Here is a 23,887-nt window from a genome sequence, read left to right as displayed (position 1 = left end):
TCTGGCTGACACGGTGGTGTTCGGTAATAGGCTGGACTCGATGATCTCTGAGGCCTTTCCCAACTTAACCGATTCAGTGGGGTTTTTTTCCCCACAAAACACCCTGTAAGATTTTTTCCATAAGACATCCTGTAAGATTCCTCTCCGATGGGGTGTTATTTTGTGCGGAATCCCAAGCAAGCCATAAAAATCCCGCGCACCTCCGTGAAGGGGCCGGGGCCCACCCCCGGCGAGCCCCTGGGCAGGCGGGGCGCGCCCTCAGCCGCGTTCGGGCCCTGCGCGGGCTGTCCAGCCCGGCCGCCGTAGCGGGGCGGGGCGGGGCGGCGGCGGGCAGGGCGCGGGAAGCGCCGGGAGTGGCGGCGGGCGGTGAGTGCGGGGCCGGCCCGGGAATTGCCGAGAGAGGCGGCGGGCGGTGAGTGCGGGGCCGGCCCGGGAATTGCCGAGAGAGGCGGCGGGCGGTGAGTGCGGGGCCGGCCCGGGAATTGCCGAGAGAGGCGGCGGGCGGGGAGTGCGGGGCCCGCCCGGGAAGCGCCGGCGGGCGGGAAGTGCGGGGCCGACCCGGGCCGTGTGGGGCTCCCGGGCTGTCATGGAGCCGCGCTCTCCGGCCGGGAGCTCTCCCAGGGCGCTGGGGCCCGGCTGGAACGCGAGGGTTCCTCGGGCGGGAGCGGCTCCAAAGGCGTGTGTGCTCCGGGAAGGGGACGCAGCCCTGGGCGCCGGCGTCTCTGGTGGCGGTGGGTGTTGATGGGGAAACAGTGAGGATCCCTGGATTCACGGCTGGAATCGCCCCTGGCGATTTGCCCCGGTAAGCAACGGAATGAAGTCGGCAGCGTGCGGGTGTTTTCTGCCTTTGCTCAAAACGCAGAACAAAGCGATGTTAGAGCAGAAGTCAAGCGAGCACTGAGAGGGGGTCTTGCACCAAACTGGGTGCGCCTGCTGCGTTCTTAAATCACAGCATCTTTCCTCTGTCATTTAATCACAAGCCTTAACTTAGTCCGTTGTATTATCTGAAGGCATGCTTTTACATTTATGCTTTTCTTCTGTTTGTGTCTGCTCTCGCACAGACTTCCGTGAATAGAGCATGGATGGGCTGCTCCCTCCACCCCTAAAGACACAAAACACCTATTTAGGCTTAGCCCTCTAAAAGAATTTTAGCAAAAGGTTTTAGGAGATGATGAGGCCTTTGGCACTGTTTGAAATTTAAAAGATGCACAGTGTGGCAAACAAGGATTCTTAGTAATGCTTTCAGAAGTAATAAAAATGCCAAAGGGAAAGTTGAATGCAATGGCTTTAGGAGCTCTGTCTCCCCACCTCAGCCCTTAAAGTTTTGCTTTCATCTCCTTCAGTATTTTCTCCTACTGAAAGTATTACAAATCAGGGGTCTGCATGTCTGTGCAGAGTATTTAAAACAATGTGGAGGCATGTCTCTTATCCTAATGTTTTCTCTTCACTTCTCAGCTTACCAGAGAAGATCAAGATGAGTCTACGGAAGCAAACCCCCAGTGACTTCCTAAAACAAATCATTGGAAGGCCAGTTGTTGTAAAATTAAATTCTGGAGTTGATTATCGAGGTAAGTTCTCCATCTGTCTCTCACAGTGAGCAAAGTAATTCTTTGAGGAGGCTGGAATAGATGCATTGATTTTGAAAAGAAAAGCAGAGTGATCCAGAATAATGGAGTATGAGAACAGAGATCTCAGAACGGAAACAGTAAAAGTAGAAAAATCAACTCTGGAGAAAGTGATAAAGGGGGAGGGGTAACAACAGGGGATTTAGAGATTAAAATTACTGATCTAAATCATTAGTGTCCTTGGTCACAGGTGATTAAACTGGATAATTCTGAGTTTCTAAACTGATACTTGGAAAGATTGTCTGGAATTACAACTCCCAAAATGGCCAGAAACACCTCTTGTTGGAACTAGATTTTTCTTCACCTTTTTGTTCTCTATTTAGGTAATACAGATCTTGATCCAGGAAAGCTTCAGAGTAAACTCTGCTGTCAGTCATAACAGAATTCTTACATGATGAAAAACATTCTTGACATTCTTGGTTAAACAACTGCCTAGATCTGTGTTGGATCAAGGCTCACAGAGATACAGGAAAAAGTTTAGTGTAGCTTTTGCCAAGTCTATCAGCATACCTTCATGTATATAAGATTATAGATTTATTTTAACCAATAAATTAAACTTCTCTGTGCAGTGAAATGTCTTGGTCCTGCTCCAATTAAGCTAACAGTATCAACCTGACCAATTTTTTTAGCAGTATCCAAACTCAGTCAAAACTAATCATGTATCTTCTGCTGTGCTCAATTAAGAAGTTTTATTCTGTACTGACTTCAACATTATGGTTCTGCAGCAGACCCTTACTTCAAGTGGCTTAGCTTGGCACTTGTGGGAGGAGACTTGTTTGTGTTGTGACAAGGAATCTTTGTGCTAGGACAGTTTTAAGTTGTTCACTGACAGAGCAAGCAGTGGCTTCTTACAGGAGTAAGAATCCTTACTTCTTACTCCTGTAAGAGTAATTAATCCTGTTTCTCTGCCGTGTTGCTCAGCTGACAAAATTTGCAGTCTCTCATTTCTTTGAGAACCACATTGTCTGAGCACTTCAGGTGGGGTTGGGGGCTTGAGAAGTTTGCTGCCTCTCTGTAAATTCTTCAGTGCAGGAGAATGTAGAGAGAGCTCATTAAAGTCAATTAAAGCAAGTCCTTGTTTTACATGAGGGTACACACAAGGCAGGGCCAAACCAGATTTGGGTTCCTATTTTCATTGAGACCATTGCTACCTCTCCCTTGGTAAGATCCATTTGTAAGTGCTGTAGATGAACTTACCCCTCAGCAGAGCTAGTTTAACGTGCCTACAGTCTGACACCACATTAATTGAACAAGAGTTCCCTGAACACCCTTATTTGTCACTGGATTTTTCCCCCACCTTCTCTTCCTTATTTCCCTGCACTCCTTTGATCTTGTGACAGAAAATTCGTGTAGTGTTTTTGTTTGAAAAATATGCACTTAGTTTGTTTTCTGCAGAAATGTGACCAGCATTTGTAAAAGCCAAACATTTCCAAAACAGCATCTCAGGCTGTTGTTGCAGATCTGCCCAGATTCTCCCCCAGGCTGTGATGCTGATGTTTTTGTTGCCTCCACACACACCAGCCTCATGCAAGTGTTGATGTGTGACTGAACTGTCTTCAGCCACTGCCAAGTGCTGCAAATGTCCAAGTCAGGGAGCCCTGGGAAATGATCAGGGGTACATTAATGTATGGTTTCTGTGTGTAAATATGGATATGTACATTAAAACATCTCTACATACAGATAAAACAGATAAATTGCTAGCCAGGATGGGCAGTGATAATATTTGATGCCATTAGTGATGTAAGAGTAAACACAAAGAAAAGTAGGAAGAGAATGAAACAACTGCACTCCATGAATGCACTCTAGGAGCAAGAGAGTTTGAAAATACTGCATTTGTGGCCTACTGAGTTGAATGTAGCTCAGGTAAATCCACATGGTCCAGTTTTAATTTTGTACAAACATTTTTTTTTCTGTTCCTGTGTGGATACCTCAGGATTGCTAGAGTGGAAAAGAATCCTGACTTTAGTTTGGGTCTTTTCAGGGCATTTAGTGGCACTTTGTGAGCAGTTTTTCCTATGTCTGTGGAAACAGAGGAGAGAAAAACAGGAAGGAAAATAATAACCTTTAAGCCATGACAAGTTGGCAGAAGAAGTTGAATTCCTGATTATTAACTAGAAGATCCTGCAGTGACATTTCTGAAAAATGAGAATGTGTCCTGAGTTTTCTCCCTCTTCCTAGTTACAGCTAATATAATACATTTCATATCTTACTGCTAGGTAAATAGTAGGCGTTTTTCAAACAGAGGAAAAAGTGATTTAAGTAGTATTGTCTGTGCAAGGATAAAGTTAGGAAAACCCACATGCAAGAGGAAGATAAAACAACTTGTAAAAAGCTGTATTACCTCTGTGCTGCTAAAATGTGTATATTCCTGATCCAAAAAAAATCTAATATTGGAGATGACAGATTTTTTTTCTTTAATTGCATTATCGAAACAGTGTAATTTTTTTTTGTAGGAAGATTTCAGTGGCCTTTGTTGAAAAATGTGTAGAGTTTGTTGATATCAAAACAGAGACTTGCAGACAGTGTTCTCCTTGCTCTGTAAGCATGAAGACAAATATGTGTATGCTGTCCTCTATTAAAAGGGTTGTTTTTCATCTGTATCCTTCACAAGTTTTGTGACAACTCAGTTTACATAACTTTGTCCCTAGGTTATCCAGTTACACTTAATGCCCCACGTGTTTTTTGGTGTGTGCTTAAAACACAAGTGAGAAGGGACAGCTTAAGCTTTCAATATGGAAATTGTCCATCTTTTGAAATAATGTCTTAATAAGTTTTTTTTTTTTTACTCCCACAACTCTTACACCAACTGATACCATTGCTACCAGAGAGCCTGGGATTCCTTTCTCCAGCTGAATTCTTTGAAAACATCTGTCCACGCTGGGGTTTTTAGTTTGTTATAAGGATACAGGGGGCACTTTTTTCCTGTACAATTCAAGCACAGTGCATTTTTGTTATTTTAAAGTAAGCTCAAGCTGATTCTCTTTAAATTGCCACTGTTTTCAGGTGTCCTGGCTTGCCTGGATGGATATATGAACATAGCTCTGGAGCAGACTGAGGAATATGTAAATGGACAGTTAAAGAACAAATATGGAGATGCATTTATCCGAGGAAATAATGGTAATTCCTGCTCCTTCTGTTACTGCACATTAGAAAATTGTGTTTTGATATTCTGAATTTGAGGGGTGGCTGAAGTGTAAGTAAGCTGCCTGTAAACCTAAAGCTAATACTCTTTCTCAGAAATCTTTACAATATTTGCTTTTTACAGTTTCACTTTCTAGAGTCTGTGCTTTTCTGCATTCCTGTGGTCCTTTTTTCCTCTGAACTTGAAGTTCATTTAGAGAAGCATGGTCTTTTATAGCTTTATTGGAGCTTATTTTCTACTGTTTGACAGGCTTTCTCTTTTGCACTTACTGCTTGCTTAAATGGCCTCTGCACCATAAGAGTTTGTGTTTTTAGGCAAGCTACTGCATAAATTTATGCCACAGTGCAGATATTACAGTGACACAAATATTTTCTGGTGAAGCAGTTTTCCAGGACTGAATGAATGCTTATCCTTAGTCCTGGAGGCTATTTTCATCTTTTGAGTAAGATTTTACCAGTAGTCAAAAAAATCACTCATGCTTTAATATTGAGCCTTTGAATATCCAAGTGCAGTAGGTGGATTTTAGTGCACTTCAAGGACAATCCCAGGCTCCTGAAATGACTCTCTGGTATCAAGCTGTAATAGCAGGACATGCCAGGGAAAAGAGTATCTAAAAATAGAAAAGGTTCACAAGTTGGAGGTGAAGAGACTTGTAGAGGAGGTGAATGAAGCAGAGTTTGACCAAGTTGCTTGTGAAGAAAAGGGAGATCAGCAAGCAGGGATGGAATAAAAAGACACAAGGACCAAACCCCATGTTATAAAAAGAGTCAAAGAGAATGTGGCAGCAGTGTAAAAGAGCATTTTGGGTGGAGAAATAATCCTTGAAACAAGGCCAACCCCTGCTTTTTGCATGGCATTTGGACTATTATGCTAAGGCCTGGAGTGACATTTCAGATGGAGAATCAATTAAGGAAATAATCTGTTAGTAAAGTTAAAACAAGGGGATGAGAGGCAGAAGGCTCAAGGACAGGCTGAACAGAGAACTAAAGACATGTGGCAGGTTTAGGAGCATAGTATCATTTTATGTTGTGACTGGATCTGTTCTGGGGATATCATCAGCCAAGCAGGAGGAAGATGTCTCTTCCTTCATAACTAATCATTAGCTTTGCCTTAAGTGCTTGGGATTTCCAGTTTTTATTGAAAGATCACAGCATTAGTGTCTGACACCTGTAATTCTGCTGCTGAAGAACTCTTACCATGCTCCCCTCAGCATTACTACAGGGCACTGCCTTTGTTCCTGCTCTGTTCAGCTACAACTGCTGGAGCATAGTTGGGCTATGAATAAAATAAATACTGAACCAAAGTAATACATAATGTTTAGAGCTAATGACATTTTTTGAAACTTAGACTTAAAGGTTGCCTGGCTTTGTTCATGCTGAATGGGATCTCTTACAGTGTCAATTTATATGCCATGGAAATAGGATGTTTTAAATAAAAAGGCTTCTGCATGTTATTTACCAGGGCCCTCTTCTGTGTGCCACTTCCTCTTTTTCACAGTGTTGTACATAAGCACCCAGAAGAGGAGGATGTGAAGATGCCAGAAGGAGGCTGTTTTTTTGTACTTGTGAGCCTCTTTGAAGTGATGAGCCCTATTTGATTTGTAGTTCAAAATCCACAGGTGAAATACACAAGTGTTTAAGTATTTTTTTTAAATAAATGTAAATGTGAGTAAACTGCCTGAATGGTTTTGTTTCAAAGCATTGCTTTGTTCCATTGTACAAAAGAAAAATCAAAAGGAAGCTTGTAATAGTGCTGCAAGACTAATTTGAAGCAACAGCTCATTTAATTATGCTAACAGTTACAAAAGTACTGATTGAAAGGTAAGCAGGCATGGAGTAATTGCAAATCAGAGCTCTATATTAATGGCAGAACAATAGCTTAACTGATGGTGGGAAGGGAAATGCTAATGGTTTGGTGACAATGACCTGTCCCTTTTGGAAAACACAGGGTCAGCTTTAAATGCCAGGCTAGTAAGAGTCATCGGCTAAAAAGTTCAGCTGTCCAAAAAATCTTGAATTGTGGATTGAATCAAGGGATGTAACAGTGACACTTCAACAGTTAGGGGTGGGGAAAGAATTGAATCAAATGGAAGAAAAGCCTTAAGGGTGAAAAGAAAGCTCTGTGCCAGCTGAGGAAGTCAGTCAGAGGTGAAGAGCTCTCAGTTGGTATGTCAGTACGGCCTAGTAGCTACTTCACCTCCTGCCTGGGTACCCCCCACCCTTCCTCTGCTTGGGGTGACCTTTTTCTTGTGCTTCTCTACCAAACACAATGGACTTTTTCAATAAAAAGCAATTTTAACCAATACCTAAATCTACTCCTGACAATACACTAGGACTAATCTGAAAGCTTTTATAAACATGCCACATGTGTCCTCTCCAGCCAGTTCCTTCTTTCTCCCATCCATTCCCCCCACAACCTGGTACCATCTCTATATTCCCATTGTCTGGCCAGGAATGAGAAGTGCATTAGAGTATGCAGTATGCATTAGGGAGGGGGAACCTCTGAGCTGACAGCAGAGAGGGAACTTGTTTGTGTGTATTTTGCAACAATGCTCCCAGATAATCAAAGCACAGCTCAATTTTACATGGATACTTATTCCAATTTATAAATGTACCTTCTCCTTTTACATGCAGTCAACCAAGAAGAAACCCAAACCAACTCTGAAAATTCAGATACTCCTTCACCTGAGTGTTCCTGCACTTAACATCACACACTCAGAATGGTTTTTTGTTCTTCATGATGAAGTTATAAGTTAGGGTAATGTACCTCATGCTGAGGCTTTTGAGCCAATTTTTTACAGGAGCTTCCTGAAGCCTGGCTTTATTCTTTGGACAGTTTATAATGCCTCCAGGAACAAAAATACTTCTGGTTGTGGATGGATTAACACAAGACAACTGTGTGAATATAGCATTGTCCCATTCTTCCCAAGTACCAGTAGCTGTGATGCAAGCAGGAAATAGTAACATTCCAGTTATCAAAGGGAGAGAATGGGAACTGCAAATTTTAATTTTACTGGTTTTAAAGATGAAGAAATAATTCTAAATTATTTTGCAGTCAGTAGTTAACCTTTCCACATTAAGCACTTCAGAAGCCATGATAGAACACACAAATAGAGTTGCTACTGTACAATATGCTTCAATAATTTATCATTTTCTGACAAGGGTTGAAAAAGGTCCAGGATGTAAGACAAATCACCAACTTGCTCTTCTGTAAGTGACTTTTTTTAAAAATGAAGATGTTCCTCCAAGTGGGGCATGCAATTTTTCATTTGCCTTGTCATCTCTGCATAGCTGGCAGGTAACTGTCTGCTTTCAGTCCTGGAGACTGTCTAGATTTTGTTGTTTGCCTTTTTGTTTTAATATAGCACTATTTTTTTCCCTCTCCACCTTTCTTTCCCCATCCACACACCTACATATGTATAGCAACACATTTTGCAGACTTTGATTTAATGTCAAAAGTTTGCATGGTTAACTTTTTGACTGTGGTTCAGTTTCTACAAGTCTAGTTATGGAACATTTTTCAGTTGTAATCTGCTACTTCTGGTGGTCTAATCACATATTAAACTCTATATAAATATAAATACTATGTAGTTACATGCTAAGGGGTTTTTTAAATGTATTCTAGGTCATGAAGTCATCATTACTGTGTGAGGTAGACAGGAAGATTTGCATTGAAGGTCAGTTGTAATTAATATTTAAATTTCAAAAGTAGCAAAAGAAATGAAGCATTTACTTCCTACAATCACTGACTTCCAGTTTATTTTACAAATTCTCCATGTGACATCACTTACCATATCCTGATGCTCTTGCCCCAATACCTGTGTATAAAAAAGTTTCACTTTGGGATCAAACTCATTGAGATCAGAACTGCCCATGAAACACTAATACCTTGAACAACCTGAAAGCATTTGTCTACCACTTTACTTAGAAGAATGTACCAAAAATTAAGTAATCCAAAACTAACAAAAATTACTGAATTTCAAAGACTGAAGCTGCACTCATGTTGATAGTCAGAACTTTTATGCAATGAGATCACACTGTGAAACCATGGCCATTCAACCACTACTGCCACCCTCAGCAACACATTCAGTTCACAGACACTCTGTGAAGAGCAGTAACTGTAAATTTGCTATACACCCACATCCAGCACAAGTTTCTTGCACTGGAAAAGCCAAACTGAGCCACACCTCCTTAAACAACAGCCTGGCTGGGAGCAGCAGCACAGCATACCTCATGGAAAGTAGAGAAAGCCTGAAGAGGGAGAAGGAGGCAAGCCAGGTCCCTACCAAAGCCTGGAGTGCCCTATATAAAGGGAGCAGAGCATGCTAGGAAGGTTTTGTTTTAAAGGCGTATACCCTGATGACCACTCACTTTTACAATTTGTTTCCCCCTGGTTCCTAGTTCAAAGGGAATCTAATGCAAACCTATGCTTAACATCATTCATTTGAATGTTTTCTGTCTTTTTTGTGATGTTATGACAAAACAGCCACTGAGAGCCCTTCTGAGTATGACTTGGCCACTAGTTCCTCAAGCTTTTTCACAGCTCTGGAACCCAGCTGTGTTGTTCCTGGGAGATAAGAAAGCACGAAAGTGTTTGCAAAGTGACAGCCTTGCAACATGTGACTGATGGTGCCAGAGCAATGTCTGATCTTTCATATCCCAGCTCACAGCCATGGCCAGCTCCAGCCCTGTGTTGGTTTTGAAAACAAGCAAGCTTTGGAGTCAGCAGTCTCAAACTCTCAGGTTCCTGAGCCAAACTGTTCTCCAAGGCCTGAAATCATATGGGAGGGGGCATTTCCTGGGCTGCTGTATTGACTCTGAGTGAGGGACCCTCAGCCACAGGGTCCCTCTGCCAGGTCACCCCCACTCAGTGCCACAATCACACCACCTGCCTGGCCTTGCCTTTGTCTAATAGAGGAGCAACAGGAGATCATCCTTTAGAACAGAGGGTTGGTTTTGTGTATGGAAATTATAAAATAGCTCAAGTGGCAAAAAGGGAGAGCAGCTCTCTATGGATGGTTTGCATCTGCTCTGTGCAGCACACTGTGGGGAAGTCCATGTGGGCTCTGACTGCTGCTGGGTGCATGTGAGGAGTCCAGCATCTGCATTTTACCTGCTGTCTGCATTCCTCATCTTACTCAGTCTTATTAAACCAATCATTAAGCTATTTGTTGCTAGGCCTTACCTCTCTTTCTCTCCCTTCCCTCCCCTCAACCCCTCCTGTAGAGCAGAACAGCTGCCCAGCTTGCAGTAGTTACCAAATAAAATAAAGGGTTATTTTGGTTTGAATTTGTAAGGGAAAGAGGCTCACAATGTATGTTGCATGCATGTGTATGTATCAGTTTGTTCCCAGAAGTGACATTTTGTTGTCTTACATATCCAGAGTTCTATTATCACTATAGTGCAAGGATTCCATATCACCAGAGTCTCGTACCTCCTCGATGTTTCTCGTAGGCAGCTCCTCTAAGCCCTGACTCTTCCTGGTCCTTGCAGCAGCCACCTGACTCCAGACCCCACCAATCCACTCTTTTGTAACACTGTTCTTATTGGCTACAGGTGTGGCCTGTTAACATCAGGCCTGCTCCTGATCTTTAGTAATTGGTTCATCTGCAACTCATTGAGGGATAAGATTACATTCTATACCACCTTCATTTACCCATACTGCATCCCCCTACAACGTTTTAGTCACTGTCACACTTCAGTAAGTGACAGAAGAACAGCAAGAAGAGTCAACTGGATAAAAGTGGAAGGACCTGCCAGTACTTTTGCCAGCCCTAGCTTTGCCTAACTTTTAGAAGTATCAGAAAAACATCCTGGTCTCCCCAAACACAGAGGCACAGGCATGCATAGCTCAGCCCCTGAGATGCTAGTTTGGACATAGGTCTCCATTCTCCCTGTGGGACTACCATGGGTTTTTAACTACTCATCTCACAGCTAGCCACTGCTCTTTGTTTTAAAGATGACTTGAAATATTCTTAAATAAGGTGGTGCTGCCAGCTTTGCTGGTTTAGTGATCAGTTCCTTGTGATCTGAACTCAGCGGTTGCCACCTTCAAGCTCTCTACTTGATCAACCTGCCCACTCTTCCCTAAGCCCCCTCAAACTTTGTTCACAGGACTCAGGTGACTGTCAGCTGACCAGGAGAACTTCTAACTCATTGAAACCCTTTTTATCTTGCAGCAGCAAAGTATTTCCCTACCTGTCAATGAAGCAACCAGCTTGCTCTGGAGTGTCAGCTCTGAGTTTCTTATGTCCATGCCCATATTACATCCTGATCTCCACTGCACCTGCTCCACATCTGCTGGCCCTGTTGTGCCCTGGTGATGTGGAGATGTAGAAGCAGCCTGCAAGAAAGACAGAGTTTCTGCACCAAAGAACCTGCAATGTTATGGGGTTTATAATCCTTCCCTGCACTTATCAGTGACATTTCAAGTTATATGGTTTATACTCTATCTTAATTATCAAATCATTACAGAGTATACACAGTTGTCCTAGTGTTATTTCAAGTTCCCAGCTGTGGTTTGTGGGGATTTTTTTCCTTCTAGAAATCCACTACACAAACGCTGCTGGGAAAACAGTAAGTAGGGTGTAAGTTGTCTTATGTCCCCTTCTCCTGACAGCTTCCTGCTAACAAAGAAGTTTCTGACAAGAAAAAGCAAAGCTCTCTCCAGTTCCAGCAGTGCCACAAGGTCTGTCTGGGCCCCACGGTCAGAGCTGAGCCCAGGCTGAGCTCAAGTGACTCCAGCAGGTCACAGCCCTGGCCAGAGGAGGCTGAGGCAATGCTGTGCTGGTGGGTGATGCAACCCAAGGCTCTGAGAGGGCTGTATTTCTTCCTGGAAACATCTGCCTGTCACTTGGCATTTGAATGAGCAGTTGGAAGCTGCTGGTAGGTGCTCGTGTCACGGTAATGACTGTGACAGGCTTTTCCATCTCTGAGGAGGAGATGGTTGTGACATTTGCTTTGACTGTGGCTTTGAAGCCACGGAGTTCCTGTGTTTGAGAGCAGGCAGTGAGGATAAATGCTGTGTAAGGCTCTATTTCAGATCAGCCCAGCAATTAACACTGTCCAGGCAGTGCCATCTGACTGCTGCTGCTGAACCTGTGAACAGCAGCATGCCCTGCCCTGCCCTGCCCGAGGCTGCTGCAGCCTTGGAAATGAGCATGGACAGTTCAGTCCTGCCCTGCATCCTCTGCTGTTACACATGGGTTGGATCTGTCTGAGCCTCTTCTGCCCACAGCTCTGCATGGTGCTCCAGGGAACACCAGGCACTGCTGTTTCAGGGTCTGCGCTTGGCTGCTTTTCCCTCTTTTCCGGGTGGGAGTCAGTGGAGAAATGACCCTCACTGATTTTAGGAATAAGTTAGGAAGAGAAAACCATAAGAGACTAGCTGGTTTCAGGAAAGGATTTGTCATCAATACAGCATAAAGGTATTCTCTTTTGTGTATGAAGGATGGGCAATTACAAGCTGGAACAAAATCAAGAATGCAAACTTGTCCTTCCTCCCCCTGAACTATGCTCTGCTTCCCCTGAGTAAAGGAAAGAAAACTACAAGACTTACATTATATCTTGAAATTCAGTGATTTTAAGGCATCTTTCAAATGCAGAGGAGAGCAGGCTGATGAGAGCCCAGTACCACCAGTTTCCATACTTTCCAACCAGTTTAACTGCTGAGAGCTGGGCTGTCAGCCGCAGAACCTCAGTGCCAGCGTGGCATTTTGTGTCTCTTCCAAAAGACAGGCTGCAGAGCAGGGCAGGCTGATGGGAACAGTGCTAATAAGTGAAGCATCTGCAAACTAGGCAGAGGTCACCAGGATGCCCCCTCTGGACAGCCTCACACAATGGTCAGTTCCCAAGCAGGATCACAGATAAGGCACAACTGGCAGGAATGGGCCACTGGCAGGGAGCAGGGTGAGCCTGGTGATGGAGGCCAGGTCAGAGAGCCCTGATCCCCGGAGCAGTCTGCAGTGACAAGGGGCAGGATCAGCTCTGCCACCGACTGCCAGCACAGCTGCAGCAAAGCTCGGGCAAGGAGCTGGGCTGACAGCCTGGACATGAATACATGTGCTGGGGGACAGTCACACTTATCACATGTTTGGTCCCCTGTGCCAGCTTCGGGGGATTTGTGGGGTGTTGATGGCTCCTTCTGGCACATGGGATGAACCTTCCCAGCCTTTGTAGCAAAATTCTGATTTTACTGCCAAAATTAATCCCATGTAAGCATGAGAGACAGGGCACACTGCTGGGGGCGCATGGAGAGGGCTGATGTGGCTTGGCTTTGCTTTGTTTCAGCATGGAAGAGGGGATGTGTGTGTGGAGAGGGTAACAGGGGAGAAAAAGTCCCATAGTCCTGCACCTCTGCAAAGGAGTTTTAGGGTGTCCTACACAAACCCCATGATTTGCTGTGGGTTTCCCCCTCCCTTCCCTGCTGGTTTCCTTTCTTTTCATTGAAGAAACTTGGACATTTGACACACACACATACACACACCAAAAAAAAAAAAAAAAAAAAAAAAAAAAAAAAAAAAAAAAAAAGGGGTAGGATGTGAAGAAAAACCCCCTGATATTATTAAAGCAGGATTTGGGCACTGGCAGAGAGCTGCCGTGGGTATTAGCTGTAACAGCTGCTGCGCTTCCCATTAGAGGAGCAGGCGAGGAAGGTCCCTGAAAGGATGGTCTTGGGCAGGCTGGCAGGGCAGTGGTGGCAGCGAGCCCGGCAGCGAGCGTGTCCCAAGGTAAGCGCCGGCGGCAGCGGCTGCCTGAGCCCGGGCGGCCCCGGGGAGCAGCGCTGCTCCCCCGCGGGGATGGACACAGCAGGGCGGGAGGGGAAACGCCACAGCCGGGCAACACCCGAGGGAAAGAGCTGCTGCTCGGGGCTACTGCCATGAGCTCCTGCGAGAAATCTTATCCAGCAAGGACTGTTTCGGGGTGCCCAGAAGGGAGGCTGGCTCCATGAAGCGGAGGCATCCTGCTGCTGGTCCAGCAGGGCTGGGAGAGTTAGCAAAGGCTCCTATGATTCTCACGAGCATCTTCTGGCACACAACTGGTTGGAGTGGCAGGATGCTTGGCTGTGGAAGGTTAAACTGCATCCATCTGCTTGCTGCTTTAGGCTGGGCATGAATTGTTCCGCTCGCAGTGGTGCTTTGTTAGTTGGCTGGCAAGTTTCAGAAGTGCTTGAGAGGGAGGTGTAAGCTAGACCTCCTCAGCCTCTGTTGCCTGTGATTTATTTAGATTTACTCATTGACTAAGTGTAATGACATCTAAGGCAGGCATGTTGAAAAGAAGATGGTAGAAAGTGCTCCATTAAAATCAGAAGCACCTGCTTTGTGATATCCATTACAATAAATGCCACACACTTATCCTTCATCTTCACTTTGAAAAGTGCATTTTGAAAAAGCAGAATGGCACAATACTCTGTTCAGTCTGGAAAAGTGTTCTGTGCTGTCACCACAGAGATGAAGCTCTGTGATGGCAGGCAGGGACAGGCTCTGCCCTGGGCACCAGCCCCATATTGTGATGGGGCCTGCAGCAGCTCTGCAGGTCCAAAGGGCACATGTTTCCCATATTGACCAGGCTGATTTGGGCTGAGAGTGGTGGAGGGTGCTGAGCGTGGCTGTACAGAGTCTGCTCCTCCTCCTAAACCCACAAGACTTTTTAAAGCAAATATTTTCTGGCTGCACCCTCCATGGGCAGCTTCACAAGAAATCCATCCTCTTGTGGGGGGCTCTTCCCTCTCCCAGCCTGAACAGTTCACTTCAGAATGTAAATGCTGTGGATTCCCAAAGCGGCTCCAGGTGCCACAGCCATCACTTATTCCCTTTTGTTTAAAGACAGCAGGGAGGGCGGCTCTGGAGATCAGATAAATCAATGGCACCATTTGGGAAGCCATTGCTTTGAAGTGAACTCCAGGTTGTTTCCTGCTGTAGGATGGAGGATGGTGGGAGAGCCCACACTGCCATTGTTGGCTGGGCCTGCATGACCCTGTGCTTGGTCTCCTGTGCGGCCGCCTTCTCGCAGGGCGCCAGCCTTTCTGCCTGCAGCGACATGATGCCCAGGCACCTGAGGGTGCAGCTGCACAGCTCCAACAGCAACTACGTCACTGTCCACACCAACATGTCCTTCTTCTTCCCAGGAGACAAGGTGCCAGGTAAGGAACAGCTTCTAAATCCTGCATCTGAAAAATGCACGGTAACTTATCTCAAGTGATGGAATTAATCTCTGCGAGGTCTGGGAAGAGGGATAACTGCTCTGAGTGAGCTGCAACACCTCTCTTGTCATGAGGACATGAGGAATTCTGTTTGCAGCATGACTGCTTTGGGTGGGATTCATTTATCTCAACTGTGTCTCAACCATACCAGACAGACCTCATTACATGCGATGGCCCATGTGGGTAAAGTCACCTTCCCGGCCCCTCTGCACCACTGGAAGGGGTCTGGGCGTCTCACCTGTCTCTTGGGCATGGTTGGCAGCATTCCCCATCCCTGGCATTGCTGCTCCTCAGGCAGATGCAGACAGAGCTGAGGCACCATTCCCCAGCTTGGCCACTTGCCCATTCATCCCTGTGCAAAACAAAACCCCTTTGTGAGCAGAACACGAGCTTTCGCTCACATACAGAGTGGTGTCCGAACCTCCTTCTGTAAAAATGGCTGCATGCTGCCTGGTCCAATGTGGTTAACAGCTTATCATCAAGGAGGGATGGGGGGGAAGTCTCAGGCAAATCTTGTGTGCAATTACACATTGCAAAACCAAAGGTAAAAGTCTGGCCTTCTGTATCTAGCATGTCCAAGACAGACTGTGAGGACAAAGGCAGTAAGGTGTTTTCAGCAGTGTTGCCCAAGGTTTTTTCTGGGAACTCCATTGCAGGCAATTCACTCCATAACAGCAAGACAAATCCCCTTGTGTCCTGTGTTTTGTCTTCCAAAAGTGACAGTAAGAAGCACCCGGGATTACATGGGCTTTATGCTGCAAGCTCGCAGAGTGTCCAACAATGAAATCGCTGGCATGTTCATCTTCCTGCCTCCCGGTTCCAAGCTGCTGACTTGTTTTGAAGATGGTGACACTGTCACACACTCAGACAAGTCATTGAAGAGAAACCTGTCCTTCGTATGGAAAGCACCAGACCAACCCATTGGAGACATCAAGTTTTTGTAAGGACATGCTGGTTCCTAATCAGAATTTGTGTCTTCTCTGTTACAGGCTGTCCAGCACAGTGGTTTATGTATCTTGAACCCAATATAGCTAAATACTTACCAAATGCTGCTACAATACCCCAGCTGGTACATAAATCACCATTAATATCTGCTGCATAGTGCTGCCTTTTATTTACATGGTCACTGTTTTCTCAGAATAGATACCCTGCAAGATGACATCTTAAGCATTTTAGGAAACAGAAATGTTAAGGCATAAGGAGAGAACTGTGACCATGTTGCCTGTCTTTGTAAATAATACGGCCCATAGGACTTCCCTGCCTAAAGGATAATCTTGTATATCACTTCTTAAAAAAAAAAAAAAACCAAAACAAAAAAGACCAAAAAAAGAGAAAAAAAGACATAGTTTAGAAAAAAGTTACCTGTAAACAGAATTACTCACAATAGAAAAACAGTGAGCACTGTGTCAAAACTTGACATCTCTGTTTTGCACCCAAGTCCCACACTGTCCAAGTAGCTGAGTTTTGATTTGGAATGAAATTAAACATCTTCTAACTGACTGCCTTAGAGGAAGCACAGCAGCTTTTCATTTCAAAAGATATTAAATTGTTATATTTCAACTTTACAAAGTCACTTAGAAACTACTTGGCCAGATCCTTGGCTGCTTCCCAAAACCTAAGTGTCCTGTTGAGTGTTGTGGCTTGAGCATCTCATCGTGATTCAAGAAAAATTCATTGAAAGAGAAATACTGCTGCTTGGAATTTCCAAATTTTAGCCATTGTTTCATATCAGAAAATACTATTACAGTTTAAAGAAATACTATTAAATTCACAAAAAAAACCTCCAAATAAACCCAAACAAATCCCAACAAGACCTAGTCCTAGACACCCACTCTGATATTTCTTTCAAGTCTGGTCTTTTATGCTCCGAGCTGATATGTGATAGACTCTTCCTTTTTATCCTGTCACGGCATCAGGAAAAATGCCTTTTTAGGCTTAAAAACACCTTCTAAGTGTCATCTGGCACAGGAAAACCCAGGTTGGTTTCCCCTTGGATAATTCTCAGAAGCAGCTGAGCAATCTGAGCTGAAATTCTCCCAAAATCTCCAGCTTAAATAAGGCTCTTGGGGTGCAGTTAAAGGTTGGCCAACACAGTTTTGGCACCTGACAAAAAGCAAAGGATTAGGCAGACTCAAATATCAGAGGGTTGAGAAGAGAGACTTTTTCTACCCCTTACCTATTCTACTGTTTGTACAAGTTACATTGGCTTGTTTTAATTAATAAATACCACTGTTGTTTCCTTGCCTACAGAAGATTGTAAGCAGAGCTAGTCCAAGTTTTACAAATGTACTTCTATCAACATGATGAATGTAATACAGCTTTTTAAAATATTTTTTTTTTAAGTTCCCACACATTTTTTGGCTGAACTTAATTATTTATTGAGTGGCGATTCTTCACCCCAAATCTTTCTTATGGGACCTGGTACCTTTTATTTGTAATAGAAAACGTATGACAGGCTAATCCTTTAAAATACTTTTTCATTGGTTCTCTCTTAGATTAAAGCAGTCTTTGTGATTAGCTAAACAGTCAGATGTTTTATTAATGCTACAGAGCCAGTAAATTCTCGCCTGATTATGTTTTAACAGCATCTCCATAGTCCAGTCATACTTTGTTTACTGGGCAAAGATTGAATCTGCTGTTGTGGCTCAGGGAGGGCAAAACAAGACTCTTGCTGACAAGAAGCTCGATGCTGTAGCCCACATGCCCCTGCAGGGACCAGCTGACCCTCACCCCACAGGTATGGTGAGCAAACCTTGTTCTTTCTTACCAACACCCCCTGCAGAGTAGTTCTACAGCTTAGTCTGGCCAAGTGTCCAACACAAGTGGCCCAAACAAGCTGGGGGGGCCCATTTAAATCCAGTATCTGTCAAGGAGATCAGTGATGGCCAGAGTGAGCTCCTTGATGTGAAGGTGGGGGTCAGTATTTGAGGTGTGGGTCAGTATTTGAGGAGCCAGTTCCAAGGAGGGCACCAGGAAGTTAAATGGGGTTGCCAAATCTTATGATTTCAATGCAAATCTTAAAATACTTTACCTAATCTCAGCTCTTGAAGAGAAGGACGTGCAATTACTAAGGTTGCCTAAATAGAGGAACATACTTGTCTCTAAATGTGATTATTGCCCTCCAGGTATATATTTAGTTGTATTTATGCAGCCTTTGGTCAGTAAGATGCTCCAATAATGTACTTATACCTAAATCAGATGTATATCTCAGCATTTTTGGCATGGCACCAAAGGCTGAGTTTTAATTATTTTTTTACTTGACTGTAAAAAAATTGGCCCACTAATTATTATTTTACTTGACCAGTACATAGACAGCGAGTTTTGCTGCTTTAATTTCCATGTGGGTTCCCTCTTCAAAATAAGTGACATGAAAATAAAAGAGTCACTGTTACAAACCTTCCTGGCAAACCTTGGCACCGTGTGGGATTTGAAATAAACAAACTGAAGACAATAGACTTCTGCTCCTCTGTCCCTGATTTTTGTTTTGTCTCCCTGCTGGCCAAGGTCCCATCTCTCCTGCAGCTGCCACTGGCTCCCTGCTGCCTGCCAGCCCCACTGGCATGGTGACAACACCAGCACCAGAGCCGGGTTTTGGTGTCGGGTCGGAGACTCGTCCCGTTGCTGAGCCAAAGCAGCCGGGCCGGACTTTGCGGGCTGTGCCCGGCAGGAGTATCCGGTCCAGAGGCCGGGGGCTGGAGCCGTCCCTTCCCACCCAAGACGTTGGAATGGTGGATGCCTTGCAAGGTTCCCTCTCCCAGGACAATGCCTCCAGCTACAGCAGCTTCAATGGGTAAATCTAGGTGGTGGGAAAAGCTGTTACTCCAGTCCTTGTGGGGAAGGAAAATAGTAATGGTTTCCCTGCAGATGAACAAGGAAAATGTAGGAAGGTGCCTGTGTGTAGGAAGGTGCCTGTGTCTGGGCGAGGTGAGAGGGTGTTTGTTTGCTGAGATTTTGAGAAATAAACCTTTGGATACTGCACATGACAGACAGTAACAGGGAGAAAATCCAAAACTCCTAAGAACCCAACACTGTGTTGCTCAGCACAGTGGGGGGCTGGTCAGGTAGTGGAAGGATAAAGTGATAAAACCTATAGACTGCTATAACATTTTTCTGAAAGTGCATACAACTATTCAGTGAAACAGTGAACTTAGCAGACCTATTTCTCCATCCGCAGGGAAAAGGAAAAAAAAGGATGCAAAGCAATTATGAAGTTTGGGCTGGAGGACGTCTGCTCAGAAATTTTAGAAAGTTTGGGCTGCATGAGCTTTCATGCAACATTTCATATTGTGGGTAAAAATGATGGAGATAGGAATCAATGATCAGGCATAATTCAAAATACAGGTTGTGTGATCCATGTTGACTGCATGCATCCCAAAACTGCTCTAAGGAGCAGCACTTCTTGGTGGTGGGAGCTACAGGTGTCACTTGCTAACCCTGCCTTTCCTCTGTCCATATTTCAGAGCAGGAAGCATTGCCAGTGCTGCCACCCTACACTTGTGTTTGATGTGTACAGGCAACAGGAAGGTAAGCACCAGGGCTGGGGAGGACACCCTAGCAGCCCATGTAGGTGTCATAAGTGGCTAAAACTACACTGAGACTGTTGAAAGTTCTAATTTTTTTCCTAAATTGGAAATTGGGGTTAATGTCTCTTTCTAGTTTGTTTTTTTTTTTTTCTTTTGAGCCCACTGCCTGGGTTTTTAAGAGGCCCACTGTAAAAACAATTGCTTTCCCTTATGTAGATGTGACTACAGGCTGCTGGAAATGTGTGTGCTTAGACATACAGGACACAGAGTTAACAGGGTAAGTCAACTATGCAGGTGATGGAGAGAAGAAAAATACAAGGAGAAGAAAGAATAGATCTGGTTTCCAAAATACCAAAGGAGAAAGAGAAATAATCTCACAGAACATAAAAGGGAAAGGGGACATATAGCACAGAATGAGCCAGAAGTATTTAGGAAGGAGCAGAGGACAGAGAAGAAGTAAAGGAGAGATGTGTACCACAAGCACCTGGCATAGCCACGGAGAGAAGTGGAGAACTGGCAGTAGATGGAAACCAAAGGGAAGGATGAGTTTTTGCACAAGGAAAGATCAGAAGAGCATAATGAAACAAAAACACTGAGAAATTAGGCAAGAACGAGGAGGAGTATGAAAAGAAAGGAGAAATGAGTTGAGATAGGGCAAGGACTTAAGAGGCAATTCCATTTTCTATCCCAAAGTCCCAAGTCCTGCAGCATATCCTTACAGTATGGTGTTTGCATTTTAAGGGCAAGTGATCCATACACATGCAGTCCTAACTTTGCCAGCCTCCTACTTTATAGTTTGCAGTCCAGCCACTGGAAGTCTTCTATTTACTACTGTATTTTACTAGCACCTTCAGAAACCATCCCTTCCACAAAGGATGCTCTGACCCTCCACTACTTTGCTTCACAGCTTGCCAGGGCTCCTACCTCAGCTTTGTGCTCCTGTCACGCTGTCTTCCCAGGAAGCTTTAGAAATCAGTAATGATGGTAGAGGGTGAGAGTTTCTCTGGTGTAATTAATGGATGTGTGAAAAAGCCTGCTGGGCTGGACAGGCTGGAGAGGTGCCAGCTACTGAGGGCCAGATCCAAATCTCAGTGGAGCCAAATTAAAAACTCCAGTACATTTTGCAGGTTTTGGATGGGGGCTCAGGTGCATAGTGGGAATGGAAAAATTCATTGGGGGCCTCCTAAATTGCATGCTTGTTCCCCAGTTAGTCTTGGATGATACCTGCAGCAAAACCTGAGCTGCAGAACTGGTGTGGAGCAGCTGGCATTTTGTGACAGTTAAAAGAAGGTGCATGGAACCAGACAGTGCCCAGAAACAGGCAGGAACCGACATTCCCACTGAAATGGGTGATTAAGCAACACAGAGGGGCATAAGATTTCAGACTGGCTGTGTAAACTGAGAAAGCAAGACAGGCTTTGGAGAGAGTTTATAGGTTGTATGTGAATGCCCCAAAACTGCTGATGGCAAAGGCCATCCCAAGTCACCCATGTCCATCCACTCCATAGTCTCAGAAGGGGAATACTGAATCCCAGTGGGTCCATGTGAGCTTACTCTTGCAGCTTGGCTGGGAAAATCACACCTGCCCTTTCAGCGTGACCCTGGTGCCATTCAAGGTGGGAATTGTTTATTAAGTGATATTATTTTGTGATAATGACGCCTGTGAAAAATACCACCACCACCACAGCAGGAACTGCAGATATTTAGACAAAGCAGTGACCTTCCTCTCCACCTGTGCCCTTCACCTTTGCCCCTCCAACCCACACTGCCTTTGCCCCTGGGACCAACTCCGGTGCCTTGTTCCTCTCATGGTAACTCTGGTATGGAGGGTTGCATTTGCTTCATTTTCTAAAAGCTACTGAGTAAACAGGGAATAGAGAGGAGTTAATCTAAAGCCAGAGGGACACAAGGGCATCAGAAACAGACTTGAAGTGTTCCATGAGGTAGGTAGTGAGAACCTAATCAGCCCCCTTTTCTCTTCCCTCACTGCATGTTTTGGCATGTTTTTGCTTTCAAAGGGCAGTACTGAGAGTGGGACCATCTTGAAAGCCTCCCTACATGTGACAGCATCTCCCTCTGCCCTGCACGTACGCACTCACCTGGGCGGCGTTGCTGCAACCACAGCCTGGCCTGGTGATGCCAGCACTGCTGGCAATTTGTCCTCAGCCTCAAGGCAAATGGCAGGAAGAGAGTTGGCGCCACAGCCAGAGGGGGCAGGCACCAGGGCCGAGGAGGACAAGGATGAGCAGGAGGCAGCTGGGAATACCGTGCCATGGGTGACCAGACCAGCTCCCGAATCTGCTGTTCCCGGGATAGGGGAAGGGCCTGGCAGAGGAACCCGACTCCCTGCAGCCCAGCTTGGCATCCTCCTGGTCTGCACAGCCATGCTGGGCCTGGCACTGGCAGCTGCCGTGCGCTGTGTGTGTGCCCAGCAGTGCCACAAGCGGGCCGAGGTGTCCTTCGGCGAGCCCGACCCCGACGTCATCACCATCACGGAACACGGGGCGGTGATGCGCTTCCGAAGGACCCGGGACAACAGCTTCGTGCTGGTGCCAGCCCAGTGCAACTGGGTCAGCCCCTCGAGCAGCACCAGGAGGACCGTGGTGCTTTAGTCCCTCTTTGTGCTGCCAGGCAAACAAACCCAAAGCAGCCAGTTCAGACAGAGGTGTTAGGCAAAAGTATCAAAACTACAGCTGCTGGGGAAATTGAGACTGATAGATTGCTCAGTGTGTTAAACTTACTGCAATTAATATTGTATATCTGCTCATTAGCTGTCACTGTGGCAGTGACATACACTTCTTCTGTTGCCTTAAGGGTGTAGCCAAAAATAGAAATTCTTTCTCTGCACTGTGGTATTGACTCCTGTTTAATCTCAGAAAAAAAGTTTCTAGTGTATTTCTTTCTAGGAACTACAAACCCAACCATTCTCATTTAAGAACTTACAGGTTTGACTCTGTGCACTTGGTATCCCTCAGATGACAAATATTTGCTCAAGATTTCAAGTTGCATTTTGAAAATAAAAAGCAATAACTCATTAGTGGAGAACATTGATCCCAAGAATGCTGAATTGATCCATGGAGTGAAACACAGGATGGCAGACATCAGCTTTTGGGGGAGAAACATGCCTCCTCATCAGGTGCAAATGGAAGAAAATCTTTCCTGTCCATTTGCACCTGATGAAGAAGCTTGTTGAAGCCTGACAGCCAACATTTACTTAATCTTTTACTTTGAGTCAGCTCAGTGCAGAAACACAGACTGAGAAGTACCCTTCCCAGGTCACTTTGGAGATGCCCTGCAAAGGCTGCATGGGAAGTTAACAGTATCCTTGTGTTCTGAGTTTGTGCAAACTTTTCTCTGACCCTGTGGTTTTCTGCAGGAGACCCCTAAAGCAACTCTTGGAAAACAGCATGATTCTGGACACCTCCTAAGAAGGAGAGGTGACAACAGCAAGGGTAAAGTTTTATTTTACTGCAGCTTTAAAAGAGCCAGAAATTGACCTGATAATGGTACTCCTGAGATGTACATTTTAGAGCCTTTCAGAGAGCAGGAATTGACCCCTCTGGCATCCTTTTCTAGAGTGGATCAGCTCAGAGCTGATCATTCCCAAGCCATGTAGTGGGGAACAAACTTACATTTTGGTGCTGCAGCCTATTTCACAGCCCACAGCAACTCCCCTGAAGCAAGCAGATACTGACAGGACTCTGATGGCTCACCCAGCCTTGCTGGTGACAACTTCCCCTCTGTCAGGAGGGCCCTGTGGCCATCTCCAACTATTGCCCATCTCCATGCTGGATAGTCAGTCAAAGCCCTGCTCTCACATCCTCCCTTGCCTCACCACTGACTTCAGAGGAGACAGATGGGACACGAGTTCTGCTCCAGCTCCAGCATGATGCACAGAGTGCAGCTTTTGCTAACAGTGCCTTCCATTAGCATTCAGAAAGAGCTGGTTTCTGACCATACTGCTGCACTGTGATTTGTGCTGCACACATGGACAAGGTTTTATCAACTTCACTTCTAGGCCTGGACAAAAGAAATGAGTAAGAAAAGAAGCATACTCACAAATGCAGCTTGCAGAGATGAGCTTGATGCTCTTAACCAGGGCACTTTGAAGAGAAGGGCAACTGCACCATAGCCCTTTGCTGCAAAGAAAACAGGGGTAGTGCTGTAATTGAAAAGACAAATTTTGGTTTAGGACTCAGAAGGATGCCAGGTGAATGGTTTTATATTCACTAATTGAGCTTATGCCCTACCTACTAGTAAGCCTCCTCTTTTTAAGCACACATCTAGACACTTACAATGGCATTCCTCTCCTGTGTCATGTGCCTTAGAAAGAAATCATGTTTCTGTAACCCAGTGTAGCTGAACTGTGTAGTGACTAAACCAGACTGCATTCAAGT

General features: G+C 45.1%; 2 protein-coding genes across 6 annotated transcripts; both read left to right on the top strand.

Annotated features, from left to right (window-relative positions):
- The first annotated feature begins 307 nt into the window (after window positions 1–307).
- LSM6 (LSM6 homolog, U6 small nuclear RNA and mRNA degradation associated) lies at window positions 308–6,440 on the top strand. 5 transcript variants are annotated; one of them, XM_066548960.1, is made up of 4 exons: window positions 308–366; window positions 1,456–1,568; window positions 4,629–4,742; window positions 6,265–6,440. In XM_066548960.1, the coding sequence occupies exons 2-4, from the start codon at window positions 1,475–1,477 to the stop codon at window positions 6,297–6,299; spliced, it is 243 nt and encodes an 80-aa protein (XP_066405057.1). In that variant the 5' UTR covers window positions 308–366; window positions 1,456–1,474; the 3' UTR covers window positions 6,300–6,440. The 5 variants fall into 5 exon arrangements, with proteins under 5 accessions (XP_066405057.1, XP_066405058.1, XP_066405056.1 ...); XM_066548961.1 differs by having other exon boundaries at window positions 317–412; XM_066548959.1 differs by having other exon boundaries at window positions 351–458.
- Window positions 6,441–9,815: 3,375 nt separating this feature from the next.
- Window positions 9,816–22,337, top strand: REELD1 (reeler domain containing 1). The gene is made up of 6 exons (XM_066547978.1): window positions 9,816–14,907; window positions 15,685–15,907; window positions 17,553–17,704; window positions 18,472–18,757; window positions 19,428–19,491; window positions 21,509–22,337. Exons 1-6 carry the CDS (start codon window positions 14,688–14,690, stop codon window positions 22,100–22,102), a joined length of 1,539 nt encoding a protein of 512 aa, XP_066404075.1. The 5' UTR covers window positions 9,816–14,687; the 3' UTR covers window positions 22,103–22,337.
- Window positions 22,338–23,887: the final 1,550 nt, after the last annotated feature.

Source organism: Molothrus aeneus, chromosome 4 (assembly GCF_037042795.1).
Source record: "Molothrus aeneus isolate 106 chromosome 4, BPBGC_Maene_1.0, whole genome shotgun sequence".
NCBI classification, from domain to species: Eukaryota; Metazoa; Chordata; class Aves; order Passeriformes; family Icteridae; genus Molothrus; species Molothrus aeneus.
Note: the sequence above shows the minus strand (reverse complement) of the source record. Positions and strands in the feature narration are given on the sequence as shown.

Coding starts and splice junctions, on each gene's coding strand:
- LSM6 (XM_066548960.1), top strand. CDS start 1,475: ATGAGTCTACGGAAGCAAACCCCCAGTGACTTCCTAAAACAAATCATT. Junction 1,569..4,628: donor TTCTGGAGTTGATTATCGAG/GTAAGTTCTCCA, acceptor CACTGTTTTCAG/GTGTCCTGGCTTGCCTGGAT. Junction 4,743..6,264: donor ATTTATCCGAGGAAATAATG/GTAATTCCTGCT, acceptor TCTTTTTCACAG/TGTTGTACATAAGCACCCAG.
- REELD1 (XM_066547978.1), top strand. CDS start 14,688: ATGGAGGATGGTGGGAGAGCCCACACTGCCATTGTTGGCTGGGCCTGC. Junction 15,908..17,552: donor ATTGGAGACATCAAGTTTTT/GTAAGGACATGC, acceptor ATGTTTTAACAG/CATCTCCATAGTCCAGTCAT. Junction 19,492..21,508: donor TGTGTACAGGCAACAGGAAG/GTAAGCACCAGG, acceptor TTGCTTTCAAAG/GGCAGTACTGAGAGTGGGAC.